The sequence below is a fragment of the Trachurus japonicus genome, chromosome 15 (assembly GCF_045865225.1).
Source record: "Trachurus japonicus isolate A0001 chromosome 15, Traja_1.0".
Classification (NCBI taxonomy): domain Eukaryota; kingdom Metazoa; phylum Chordata; class Actinopteri; order Carangiformes; family Carangidae; genus Trachurus; species Trachurus japonicus.
Window position 1 is genome coordinate 14,527,730 of NC_140921.1, and position 14,222 is coordinate 14,541,951.

Here is a 14,222-nt window from a genome sequence, read left to right on the forward strand (position 1 = left end):
AATTAGGAGCAGCTGATGAACAGCCATACATTACGTGGGAGCGGGTGCCTGTGAGCGTGTATCCCCTGCATGTATCAATCTGTGACTATGTAGCGTGGTTGTCAGCGTGGTAAGGAGAGTGTCTCAGCCTGGAGAAAGTGCAGGTCTAGCCTTGGTCATGTTGACGGAGGGGCGGCACTTCAGAGGCTCCAGGACCCCATGGCACCAGTCTCCCCAGTCCCCCAGACAGACTGGGAGCATCTGGGCTCTGTCAGCGCCTCTGGCCCCCGCAGACTCCGATCTATATGACGGGGGAGAGGAGTGGATTGGATCAGGGAGAAGGAAAATATGAGCCAGATTCCTCAGCCTTGTGCAAAACGCAGGCTTTTGCCAGTTAGCATGTTAACGTGCGTGTTAGTGTGTGTGTGTGTGTATGCGTGTGTATGGTTGTATTAAAGCCTGATAACAGGTCATAGTGATTAATTTTGTATGATGAGAGATGGGGGTTATTGATTAGCGACTAACGTTGGAAGAGTCCTCTCTATAAACCCTCCAATTAAGCACTAATTAAAAGTGTGCAGCTAAAAATATGCAAAGCCTGTTCTGAGCAAAAACATCAAGATTGGACTGACAGATATCACTCCAGAGTTTCCTTATGAAGGCGAGCAATGATTTGATCAAGTGAATATATCTCCAACGCTCCACCACATGGAAACTGATACACACACTTGCCAACACTAATTAATCCATACACTAAATTAGGAATATAAATTGTGGTCCCAATTTAACAAGGTCAGTCTTAACTTCTCCCTTTACACTTTATTTAACTGTGTAGGAGAAAAAAAAAGAAAAAGAAAAAGGAGCCCTATCAATGTGCTTCGCTTATTATGATTGACGATTGATGATTAAGTCCTCCAGCTGACACACACCAGCAAAGCCGGTGAGTTGGAATTGGATGTGACACATACACAGTTCTGCGTGTTAGGTAATTCGTTGACGAGGGGCCAAATTCATTTATGGAACAGCGGTATTGGCAGGCATGGACACTCTCTGCAAAAACAACGATAATCACAGAGGTTTGGCGCGGCGTGACAAGGACTCTTCAGGGAAAGGCCCTTACACGCTGCTTTGTTGGCCGTTCCTCCCTAAGATGGAGGGAAACATCCGCCACTGTTCTTAAGATGAGAGTCGCTCCGAGGAGCAGCAGAGAGGTTTATGTAAGGTGTGCATGATGTTGAAAGGGCTCCATTAGCATTTGTTGATTCCTGTTTTGATGGAATGTGTAGATTTTTGGGGGAAATTAGCCGCAGTCTTCACTTTTTTTCTTTCTTTTTTTTTAAGGTGGGGAGGCAATAAATGTTTTTTTTTTTTCCTTTTTGGTGGAATTGATGAAATAAAGGCTCTGATAAATCCTCTGTAATGAAACATGAGGGGGACCCTGTCTCAAGCTATTTAATCTCTTTTCACATTCTCCATTTTTTCTGCTAATGAGCCTTATTGACAATCAAACAGAAGCTGTCATCCCCCAGGATGCAACACTCCCAGCCCCTGCGTGTTTGTCATAGTGTCCTGGCAATCAGAGCTGCCTGCAAGACCAGGCTGGCAGTTAGTGGTTCTCACAGCAGCACTGCCTGAAAATGGCACACTTCCTGTAGAGTTGCAGCTGCCACCTCTGCTACTTCCATTACTTTCTATAGCATGCAGATGTTGTATCAACATTCCCTGCCAAGGGGACTGCAATAACTGTGAGATTCATGCCATGTTTCAGAGGCACGTCAATTTCTCAAGTGGCACAATTAAAGAGGGAAATACAGTACCAGGTTTTTCACAGGCGCTGAAATCGGAAAAGGGCTTTTTCACTTTTTTTTCCGAAGGGGGGCTGTTTCATAAGGGTTCAGAAATCCACCCGATTTTTACTGCCCTTTTCCTGAGTTGAGCTGTTCTGTGAGCCTTTGTGCGGCAGACCTGTCGTGACCCACAGCGGATATGGAAATGGGGCTAAGGTTTTATGGGCCAAACGGATTGGACACAGTCAAGCTCAGGGGGCATGAATATTGGATGTTATTTCTGCTCCCTTTTTATGTAATCCATTGCCAATACATTATTAATAGATGATATCATATCCAGAACTACTGGACAAAGCACTACAGAGGGGTGCTATGAAAGGAGCTCTATGTGGTGGAGACTGTGGCAGAAAATACAGTTCAAGTGATATTATTTTATCACTGTAGCCTAACACTCCCTGACCAGGCAATCTTTACAGTGTAATTTTTGGACTAAGTGAAGTTCATAGAAGGAAAATATGGTGAATACTGTATTTCTACCGGGGGTAAATCCTGAGTTTGTGGGTTTGAAATGCACTGAAACATTGATGAAGTATCAAATGACACCCAAATACAAGTTTAATGGATTTTGAAGCACTGGGATACTTTGCTCATCCTTCTCGACTGCAGTGAGTGAAGTGGAAATCTTTGCAAGGATCTAGAGTTTTCCTTGCAAAGCTGACTCCCAGTGTACAGTAGCAGGGGAGCAGTGTCTTATCTGATGTACCAATTCACAGACAGGAGACAGTGCTAATGTGGGACTATTTAAAAAAAAAAAAAAAGAAAGAAAGAAAAGAAAAAGTGAGAGAAAAGGGTCAGATTCCCTGTTTTGATTCAAATGTGAAATTGTTCAAAAAAGGTCAGAGTCCCTATTTTGATTCATTGTGATCTCAAAAGTTACGATCTCTGGTTGCAAGTGCAGTTTTTATGAGTCACAGCAGCAGGATCCTTCTCGTGTATAAACTTCTGGAGAGTTGCAGCTGCTTTTTTTTCCTTCCCTTCTTCTCCTGCACAAAACACATCACTCAGCAGTTACACAAATCCTGTCTGTCCAAGAGAAAATCCTTAAAAAGTACTTCTCAGCACTGCCCATCCAGCACAGAAGATAAACGACTGTCCACCTTTTTAAGTTTATGGCCTGTCTCGATATTGCACACATGTTGGCACAAAGGTATTATCACATAAACATCCAATAAAAGTGAATGTATAAGCCCCCTCAATAAGAGTTACATAGGGAGTGGATACGTAAGGTAATATTCTCTTTTTAAGGTCAGTTTGAATTGTTTTTTCTCATGGGAAACGGCAGATTGATAAAGAGCAAACAAAACCTCTTTTCTGAATGCTTGTCCTCCATGGCCTCAATGAAGGTTTCATTCCTTTATATCATCCAGCCCAATTCCCAGCATGCACGGCCATTGTGGCTCTTTCAACTGGAGCTCTCCATTGACTGGCTCATTGTCCGGCCGCTCTTTTGTGCACGCTATCACCGGAGCACAATCTTTCACCTGAACAGCACAGGAGCGCAGCCCCGGACATGGTCACGTTAAGAAGAAGAAGGAAAAAAAAAAGCTACTGAGTCACGCGTGTAGATGCCAGGCTGCACAATTAACACCGCACTAATGAAGAAATATTTATTACATGTATGTCAACTTAAAAAACAAACAACACATCTGTGGTGATGTTTGTTAATAAGGTGGATATTAGTCATGCTCTGGCTCAGAGATGTTCAATATTAACACTCAGGCTTATATTATTGAGAGGAGGTTTTTTTTTTTTTGAAATATAACAATGCACGAGCAGATGTTTGAAGCGTGGCCCTCGGCAACACAAGGCTAGTTAAGATCGATATTGCTTTCAATATTTCTTTCCTTTGACAGATAACCAGTACCGAGGAAAGTCTTGATAAGAGTGGCAACATATGGATGTGGCGAGCTCGCTCTCTTTTGATTGCGTGACCCCTTGACCTTTGCCTGTGTTTGAGAGGGAGGCAGCCACATGGTATGGTGGGGGTCTGTCAGGCTCTGGTTATGGGGCATTATTGACCCAGGATTTATAAATATTTAATGCACACATTAAGATCATGGTGGAGGGTGGCCATTAGAGTTCTCCAATAAAGAGGCTCTCACGATGATTGAGTGGTGTGGCAGAGCCAGTGGCTGATCGCTGGGTACAGAGAAACTTGCTGAGACAATATACTGTACCTCCAGCCTGCCTGCCAGGCTTCGGAGCTCATAAAACTGGCAACAACTGAGCAAACTTGTAGTTTTTTTTTCTTTTTTTCTTTACTTTCGCCCTCAGAAATTTCCTTTTTTTCCCCTCACTGCCTGTTTATGTTCTGTTGGTTGTGGTTTTTGCAATGACAGACAGTTTCCTTGGTTTCATTTATAGGGCATTTAAGACTAAATAAACATGGTTTTGTGCAAGATTTTGCGAGGGAGTGCAGAGAGCAAGGCGATAGATCCAAACCTGTGTATGTGTATCTGAAACAGATAATGCAATGTCAGGAAGCAGATGTGTGGCTATTGTTATCAGACACGTTGGATTATCGAGGGAATGATTTGAAGCACAGGGCGATCACAGCTGAAAATTAAATCGGTCTTTTGAGTGTATCTGTCCTTTGCGCTATCAGCAGCTCCCGGACTATCGCCCGTTGCCGTAAGATCTTGTGCATGCTGGTTGACATAATAAGCTGTGATATGCTGATTGCCACTCAGGTTGCCGTGGTTTAATTGTGCATTAAAGGCAGGGGTGGCTTCGGACAATGTTGCCTTGATGAGAAATTGACATTTTGTGACCTGCTCAGGATGCCAGATAAGATGCTCAGTTGTTTTTAAGGAGAACCACTATTCTTCCCTCAAACACTTCTATCCTTCTGTTTGACCCACTTGATGAGTATAGATTTCACAGTGGCCCCCCTTTCAGCGCTCAAACTATAAGAGGTTCAAAACGATACCAGCCCTTATAGACAAAGGATAACCTTGCTCTTTCAATGTATTGATTCTTTATTAACTAGGTGGCTTAATGCAATAAAATGAGGGATTTGAATGAGCCCCATTTGGGGTGCTTTGAATAAAAAGCCCGCAACTGTTTATGAATGACTACAATGAAGCTTTGAAGCACCACAGATGCAGGATACGCTGACACAGAGACCAGTAGGAATATGCAACAATGTCAGAGAGCTGTGCTGAAATAATATGAGTAAAGAGCAGTTTTCATCTTTTATGGATGGTACACTTGTCCACAGGTTTTCAAACAATTATCTCTATGGCAAAGTCATGGCAAACACTACAACTTACAGACGAATCACAGGTTTGTCCTCAGAAGTTTCTACTGTCTTTTTTCTTCTATGTCTTTGTCCTGATTGTCAGTTTGTCTGCCAGCCAAACTGTACTTTATACTGAAGAAGTCCACAGTTGAGGAGCTATTGTGTTTTTACTGAAAATTTTAATAAAACATCACTTATTCATTTCTGTTTCCATTCCAAATGTTGACATTTTTAAATTTTCTTCCCTGTAAACACATGTAAGCTATGTGGCAGAGTCATAAGTGATGAGTAAAAATGACTTCTATACATTCTACAAAACAGAAAAAAATACAACCACAGATGGAGTGTTTTTTTTATCTCCAAGGTTGTCCCTCATGCACATTAGTCTCTATTGGATCTTAACAACTATCATATGGGTCACAAACAATTTATTTGACAATACAACCAACAAAGTTTTCTCCAAAATGGTCTGTATAGATAATTTAAAATCAATATAAAAATAAACAATGAAGTTTGACTTCCCCTTTAAAAAATGGACAGAGAGTCTTGACGGAGTAACACAAATTTTTGAGGATACACATGAAATATATGCACATTGCATTTCATCAAATACAAAAAGAAAACAAATGAAGGCAACAGTTCTTGGCTGAATTATCTGTGCTGCATCACTATATTAAGGGCATGACGATTAATACATACATAATGAAAAGCAATATACAAAATTTCAGAGATAAATACATTATTTATAGTTGATATGTTACAAAATTTCCCTCAGTGAGCGCAAGTGTGTGTTTGAACAGAAATATGACAATGAACTACTATACTCCTACATTCTCAATGGATTTTAATTTTGTTTTTTTTAATGTTTTTTGTTGATCTAAAAGAACATGAAAAAGACAGATGTATAAATATTTAGCACAAGTTTGGCAATATCACAATAGTCTACAATTTTTAACCACATATAAAACACATAAGGGAGTTGGAGCTAGAGGGGGGAGACTGCTCCTCATCAACAAGAAACAGACTTCACAGTAGCCTAGGAATGCATTAATATACAGTGCTAGCAAAAAAGTTGAAAAACATGGCAAAACACACTTGCTTAAAAGGAAGCTCTAGACATGGAAGTACATCATATTCATCAACAGAGCAGTGTTTTGTACACGTCAGTGTGCTTGTTGAATCAAAGAGGATTTTTTTTTTTTTACTTTTGAAGATGATTTCTAGCTACAATAAATTACAAAATTTAAGTTAAAATGCAGGAATGAAACATGATACATCCTTACCCACCCAGCCCCGCCCCTTTTACTCGTATTTGTTGTACTTTTATGATCAATTTTCTACATTATATATCTCATATATTTTTCCAGTTGAAATTCAAACTGTCTTGGCCCCTGTGTATTTTTCTCACACATAAAAATACAAAAAAGTCACATTATAAAGACACACAACTGTTGTGAATCTATTAAAAGAGAGTTGAAACAGAAAAAACAATTTCTGAGGCAAACAAGTTCATTGGCAAATGTACTGTACATCAGTGTTTTTACTTTACAACCAGATGGTGAGTCCACAGAGTCCCTTCCAGTATTGAATGTGTGGTTGATTGGACAGATCCGAGGCCGACGCACAACCCGACAGGTATACAAAATAAACCCTTCATCATCCTGTGTCCTCTTCAAGGGTGATAAAATGGAGAAAAAAAATATAAACAAAACGAGGAAAAAAAATCCCCACAGAAAGAAAAATATTGTTCCTTGTGAAATCCTTTTTTTTCTGCAGGTTGGTAAAAGTCATTTTAAAAGAAAAAAAAAAAATCATTTCTTTCTTTTTCTTTTTTTTCTTCATCTTTAAAAACAGAACAAGCGGTTGACTATACATTACACCAGCGTTTTGCAGTGTGCTGAGGGAGGGAGGGGGGCAGAGGGAGTGGGTGGGTGGGTTTGGGGGAAGGGGTGTGGGTGGGGGGGATCCTCTGAAGTGGTAGTGTGTAGACTGGTGCTTGAGATGATGAAAGTGCATTTACATTGGAGGGACAACCAGGCCGGACATGGCTGGAGAAAGAGAGAAAAGAAAAGGATATTAATTTATTTGGCAAAAACAGCAATGGATATAAATATGACAAAATCTCTAAAGTATTGTAATTTACTGTGCATGCATGTGTGTGCTTGTGAATATGTATGTTCGTGTGTGTGTGTGTGTGTGTGTGTGTGTGTGTGCGTGCGTGATTCGAGCCATCTGACGGTGCACAAGTGCGTGAATGTATGCCTTAATGTCCCTGTTTGCGTATGTGCCTGTGAGTGTTTGCCGTGTCCACCAGCCTGCTGCTGCACGTCCTCCTAACAGGGAGAGTTTGAAAACCTCCCTCCTGCTCTGACATTTCAGCCCCCAGCACGCCAGTCTTGCTATGTGTGATATTTCTCCTGGCGTTGGGGTAATGGCAAACAGTGGCCCAGACTCCCAGGAGACCCGGCCGTGGTGACGGCAGAGCAACAACACGGTCACTTCCCACAATGCCACAATGCTACAGTACTAGACACTCCTCAGACTCCCCTCAGATTCCTTCTATCGCCTCCACTCCTCCCCTCATCTCTTTATCCTCAACTCTCCCAACACTCTACAGCGCATTAGTTCCTGCATTTCCACATTCCCCAAGTCGTGCCTCTGCGTCATTATCCAAGAGAGATTAGGCAAGATCAAAGGTAGCTTCCGTTATTTTACCAGGACCATCTGCTTAGGATATCATTAGCAACTGTACCTCACCCCGAGAGTTTATATATTCAGTATTTTCACACGTTTTAACAATTAGGCGACTAGTGAAGTGCTGGGATGATATATTATTATATTGCTCTGAGTATATTTGTAGAGTCATGGTTGAAATGCTTTTAAGTTTGCCAGCGCAGATGATGGCAAGGCATTGCTCATTAATTTCTGCACAACATGTATTAATAAGTATGAACGTGTAGCAAGATGAACTTTAATTTCCCACTTCATTAAGCCCAATGTTATTAATCTTGGGGCACACACTACGGCTAAGCTTGTTTTCAAAGCAATCATGTTGGTCATGACACATGCACAAAACCTAATAAACATAATTACTAAAACAATTCTGGGAAGGTCTCTTCCTGCGACATCAGAGCAGATCATTTGTATGAAAGGGCAACAAGGATGTATGTTTGCATGTATGTGCGCACAGACGTGAGACGACGCCGGCAGTCCTATACTTGCGGGAGCGTGTTTGTGTGTGTGTAAAGACATGCTCAGAGTGTGTATGTGTGAGTGTGTGTGTGTGCGTGTGTGCGTGTTTGAGTGTGATCTGAAAGGTGTAAATTGGCCTGTCAAAATGCATATATTTGTAATGATTAATCCCTCACCAAACCGGACAGAGGCCTGAGCAGCGGTATCTGACCAGTAGTCCGTAGGGAAGGGATGAGGGGGTGAGGGGGGCTCACCTTGCAGTCCGTTGCCGTTGGCGCTGGTGCAGGAGGGGGGTGGGGAGGCCTGGGGTCGGACCACAGGGGCGAAGGCGCTCTTTTGTTTAACTGCAGAGACGATAGGGGAGGAAAAGAGAGGAGGGAGGGTGAGAGTGAGAACGTGCTGTGAGTAGTGCTCGAGAGGGAGAGGGCAGTTAAGGTAAGGCGAGGATAGTATTTCTGCCAGGGGGGATACACGATCAGTACTCACAGGCCCCTACCATCAACATCTTGTCCGGTTGAACAAATACAGGTGGCATATGGTGAAATACACATAAAAAAAACGAATATTTTTCCCGTTCTCTGGAGCTACACGTGTGTTCTCGCAACTACTAAAACTAAACAAGCCTCTGTGAATGAATAGTAATATATTATCACCATCAATAATGTTATAACCCTGTCAGAAGTGATTCATAGAAGTGAAAACGAATGTGGGAGCTGGAATTAAATCAACAGCAGCTTAGTGCTACTACAGCGTGTGATAGTGGCAAGCTACTCACTTCCATATGGGGAGTTGGCAGAGGATCCGTTGAGGAACCCAGGGGAGCTTGGCACTCCCAGGTTCATACCGGCATTGCCGTAGCCATTCATGCTGTTGCTGACGGTGTTGTAGCTCGACTGCTGCGGGGTGCTGCTGGAGATGTAGCCCCGGGGGGACACGCTGCTGGTGTTCCGGCTGTAGCCCACTGAATAACACAGGTGGAGGATGGAGAGAGGGGAAATTCATTCATTCCTTCCCTTCTGTACAGTGTTTACCAGGGAAATGTTCACTGATTACTGTAGACGATAATGGAAATTTGCTGCTGCAATCAAACATTTTTATATCAGCACATCCTGCAGATGCCAGTTTATTAGGAAAAGAATTTGGCTCTTAATTGGACCCTTTAACTCCCTGTATTGTCAGCGAGGATGGGGGCAGAGAGCCGGTGTGCACAAACACAAATTTCCACCCCACCCTCCCACCCCCACTTTTTTTTATTATTCTAATGATGAAAAATAGAAATTTAACTATTTCTCATTTTGCTGCTGACTCCCCCCCCGCCCCCTCTCCTTTCTGAAATCCCCTCAAGGAACCCCACAGCTCCCTGGACCCCACTTTTGAGAACCACTGAGTTACGGAGCGGTACCCTAAATCACATACCTTGGTCGTTCCCTTGTGACTCAGACACATTGACTGCTAGCTGGCTGCTGAAGGAGTTGACTCCCATCATGCCGTGGGAGGCTGTGTTAGCGAGAGAGGGGATCTGGTTGTGGTTGCGGGGAACGCTGTACAGGGCCTCGGCGATGTCAGCTGCCCTCTTCAGAATGATCTCCTGAGAAGCAAAGAGAAGGCAGAGGTTTCGTTATTTATATTGTTTCTTTTTTTTATAGCTTTTTTTTGCTTTGATGCATGGTTCATGGCTATATGGTTAACTCACAACGCATGTAGCCTACATGGTTCCAGATATAGTGGTGAAAAATACCCTTTGGTGATACTATCAGTAAATTTTTCAATGGTTTCTTATTTAGCAGAGGCATGAGCACGCTTGAGCGGCTGTGTGGATACAGACCTGATTGTTGTGGGGCATTCCATACAGAGCTTCAACGAGATCGGCCGCCCTCTTCAGTAACACCTCCTGATGAGGAACAGAGGAAGAGTAAACGTTAAGAGAGCTCAGCGGATTATGTTCCAGTTGACCCCAGTTGTTCTTACGGTAACAAACAGTCACACAAACAACATTACACAGCAGGGTCGTGGAGATACTGAGAAATGTTTACATATTCAGCTGCCGAAATAAACGCCACCCTGATTTAAGAGGCACCGGCGCTGCATTTATACAGCACTACCACTTTGCTCCTTCCAACCATGCAGAGCAGTGAATAATGTTCCCTATCTTAATTAAACTGGCATACTCCTTTAAAAACAACACCTCACCCCTGATTCTGGGCTTCACGTTTGCTCTGGAGTTCAGCGCCGAGTCCCCTCTCTTCAGAACAATAAAGTGAATTAGCTCTGGGTTAATCTAGTTCTGTTGTAATGACATTAAGGAATTTTTCAATTAACCTCTTTGACTGGCTGTTGCAAAGGACTTCACAAATGACTTCCCATCCAGCAAGAGCTGGGTGCTTGTGCCTTGGGGACACGGATGCTCAGGATGTGGTCTTATCCATGTCTGCATGCTTGCCCCCGCTTGACAATGCGGATTAGCTGTGTTGCTTTGGCTCTTAACACTGAAAATGAGTTGGCCCCGGATCCCGTTCCCCCCACTCTGTTTTGGGCTTTCAGCTAGGTGGGGTTTGGCCCGTTTGTGTGTCTTTATCTGCTCTTTGAATTCAGCACTTACAATTAAATCCCTCTCAAGCAACCAGACTGCTCTCTTTGTTTTCTATAATACAGAAGGCAATATGCTCTATGAAAACCCTCTCCTCCTTTTAGAGTGCATTTAATCTGACAAAGGCAAGTTGCAGACATGGCTGTTGCGCGTGTTTTTTAAAATGCTCGCTTGTTGTCACCTGCTGTAGAGCAGAGATTTGTCGACTGTGCTGTTAGAACCCTGGTTAAAAGCAATGCAAATCTGTCACCAGAAACATCTCAGATGGCGCTTGTTTTCTTCCCACATTCGCTATGTTTTCTTTTGCGGGCCTTGGTAATTTGTCTGAAGTGTTCCATCACTTGGCAATAGCAGTGTGGGATTAAGACGGCAGCTGCCGTAAATGAATGTAAACACAGCCTTCGCGCCTTCAAACAGCGGCCTCCAAGACTTGGCCTGCATTTCCAAGGCACAGCGTATGTAGTGTGCTCGGAGTGTGTGTATGGGGCCCTTTCATCCTGAGGAGCATATCTACCACAGTCCTTGATTTATCAAGATGAATCACTGTAGAAGCCACTTCCAGCGTATGCCATGCTCTCTTATAGAAACATATCGCTTAATCCACCCCACGTTACCGGATGGGTGGCTCTTAGAATGGGCATTTACCTCTGAAATTGGTGTGTATGCTCAACGTTGCATGCATCTAGTTTGCATACAAATAAAGAATTATGGTTGTCGTGAGGCAGGTAGACTAAATGAGAGGACCAGCTGTCTTGATGTGTTCTCATCAGGCAGAACAGATTTCTCTCTCTCTTGCTGAGTGAGATAAAGTGGTTTTCTTTCTTTTTGTCTGCAGTTAATAATTACCAATAATCTATTCTATCATATTTCAAGATCTCCTACATGGCTCTCAATTTTAAACAACAATTAAAGCAATTAAGACTGTCGCGTTCGCAAGCCATGTTTCATTCTCTTTAAAACGTCCTCTCCCTCCTTGTCCATATGGTACTTTGCAGCAGTGACATAAGGACAGCTTGGAAAAAGGAGAGAAAACGATATTGCCTCTCATCCTTAATCTGTCGTTTACCGCGTGGTGTCTTAACTAACCAAGCTCACTCGCAAGGCTATGCTTAAGTGGCAACCTAGTCATATCCGAGGATGATGAGAAGTGCTGCACCCAATCAAGGAAGAAGTTTGTTTTCTTCTGACGAGACGCTTTCATGCGTATCAGCTCACGCTGTGAATACGATTAACACGGAATAGTGTTCTGAGGGCATTTCCATGTAAATCTCAATACTACTCCAGCATAAGTGTAATTGGCTTTCTTGTCATGGAGACATATCAGAACACACCATGTTAAATTGAAACAATTAAAGGCCTCAAATGATTTCTGTTGTTCTGTGACAAATGCGTGACAGATTTCTGCTATTGTTTGCCTTGCTTTGCATAAAGGTCTCGTGTTCAACAACTGCTTAAATGGGGCTGCTCAGATGACAGATCACCTAAGATTTAGAAGCTGTTTTACATTATTGCGGAGCAAAAGAAAAAAAAGGAAAAAGAAAAAGAGAAGGAAAAGAGAGAGGAAGCCATAACAAATGATGTGTTATAAAAAATATCTAACAATAAGACGACGTGGTCTAAAACAGCCTGAATGTGATTCTTCAAGCACTAGATTAACATGGGTGTTGTATTTATATTATCACAGTTAATAAAAGAGGGCCTAGGTTATGTAGCTTGGAGTGCTAATGCCATTATAAAACTGTAAGGCAATTACTCTGTTAGCTCTAGCCTGAGGTAATGAATGCATTTAGAAGCATAGGGCCATTAGATGAAGGTACTTCAAAGAGCACAGGAAGAGAGATTCATTTAAATACATGGGTAATTGCTTGACATGAACACATTTGTAATATTTTCTCCTTGTGGATTACACAAAGAATTGGAAAAGAATGGGCTTATGCTCATTTTGGGAGGAAAGAAAAGAATCCAAAGCAATCAGCTTAATAATAAAACAATATTGAGTTTCCACTTTTAATTTCATAATGAATCTAATTTGTTACAGAAGAGAGAAATTGAGTGTGATATAATGTGATATCCAGTCTATTTGTCCATTACTGCCAGAGGGCACAAAATGGTATTATAAATTGTCTTTTTTATATTATGAATAGAAAATTGTTTTATAACAAGATCTTAAAAAGGAGGGTGAATTCCAAAGTCTCTCTTCACTTAACGCGATGCCCGCAAACCAATCTCCTTTCTCATCACTTGACTGCTCACACTTATTACTTTCATATTCACCCTGGACTTTGCATTGAATTTTTATATCTCCACTCCTCCCACAGGGTCAGACTGTCATCTACGATGTTGTCTTAGAATTACGAGGTAAACTTCAATCAGAGGCAGCTTCCCCCCTTTTTTTCTCTGTGTAGCAACAATATTAGCGTGCATCCCTTGCTATCCATGAGCACTCCCATATTGGCTTTCTGTCTCCTTACAATTACCACGTGTCTTACTGGTCCCAGGGAGAAGGCTGGTGGAAATCAATAGCGCAGTAATATTATCAACTGGAGGGTGAAGTCATGGGAAGGGAGGAGGGAGGGGTGGGGGGCATAGAGGCGGTGAGTGGGCTTGGTGTCGATTTGCCTTTCCGCTAATGCACACCGTGCGTCCTCCAGCTTTATCTTCTTTTTATAGAGTCTCCCTACCTCACCTGCACCCTGTAATGGTTGTTCTCTATATGCCGTTTCTGTTCTCATTCCAAATGTACATGCCAGCCGCAGCACGCCGCGGGCTGTTTTATTGGGAATGTGCTTTTGACCCCGAGTGCTGACCCTCAGATGGCAAGCTTAACAATGACGAATCACTTGGTGGGATCATTTACATGCCCCCTGAACCCCATATTTGGGTCCATTAGAGAGCAAATCAAATATTTATGTTGTTTATTGGAAGTGCAGGGTTTCATCTCACTCTGTGATTGTTTCATGCAAAGGCTGGGAGACCATGCTATATTAAGTATACGCACACCCAGGAAACTAATCTCGGGCTCAGTGTCAAAATCTGTCTCGCAGCCAATGACGCTTTGTATCCAAGGAAAGAAGTAAGGTTTCTCTGTAATAAAGCTGTGTTTAACATTGTTGTTCTCTTTGTTCAAAAGATGTGGACTTTGCAAAGACGCTGTGACTTTATAACATCGAAACGGCGCAACCTAGACTGACCAGTGACGTAGGTGGAGATAGAGAGAGCCATGTGGATATTAAAGGTAAGTGTACTTTACCTTTTAGTCTCACATTTACAGTTGAAATTAGAGTAACATTTCATGTCTGGGTGTTGTTTCCTGCCTCCTCGGGGACCAAGTCTAATTGAAACACTTCATATACTGAACCAGGGACTAGCTGTGATG

The 14,222-nt window shown here is 42.5% G+C and overlaps 1 protein-coding gene across 8 annotated transcripts in view; it reads right to left on the reverse strand.

Moving 5' to 3' along the window:
* Positions 1 to 5,010: 5,010 nt before the first annotated feature.
* LOC146973358 (transcription factor COE3) overlaps positions 5,011 to 14,222 on the reverse strand; it is a 69,140-nt gene continuing 59,928 nt past the window's right edge. For 4 of the 8 annotated variants that reach the window (XM_085799843.1, XM_085799842.1, XM_085799841.1 and 1 more), the window contains exons 12-16: positions 10,085 to 10,150; positions 9,676 to 9,847; positions 9,035 to 9,220; positions 8,436 to 8,603; positions 5,227 to 7,115 (exon numbers count right to left, since the gene is read on the reverse strand). In XM_085799843.1, coding sequence (XP_085655969.1) covers positions 7,084 to 7,115; positions 8,436 to 8,603; positions 9,035 to 9,220; positions 9,676 to 9,847; positions 10,085 to 10,150 — 624 coding nt within the window. In that variant the 3' untranslated portion in view covers positions 5,227 to 7,083. Of the gene's footprint in view, positions 7,116 to 8,435; positions 8,604 to 9,034; positions 9,221 to 9,675; positions 9,848 to 10,084; positions 10,151 to 14,222 lie in introns of all 8 variants that reach the window. The other 4 variants (XM_085799847.1, XM_085799845.1, XM_085799844.1 and 1 more) reach the window with 2 other exon arrangements.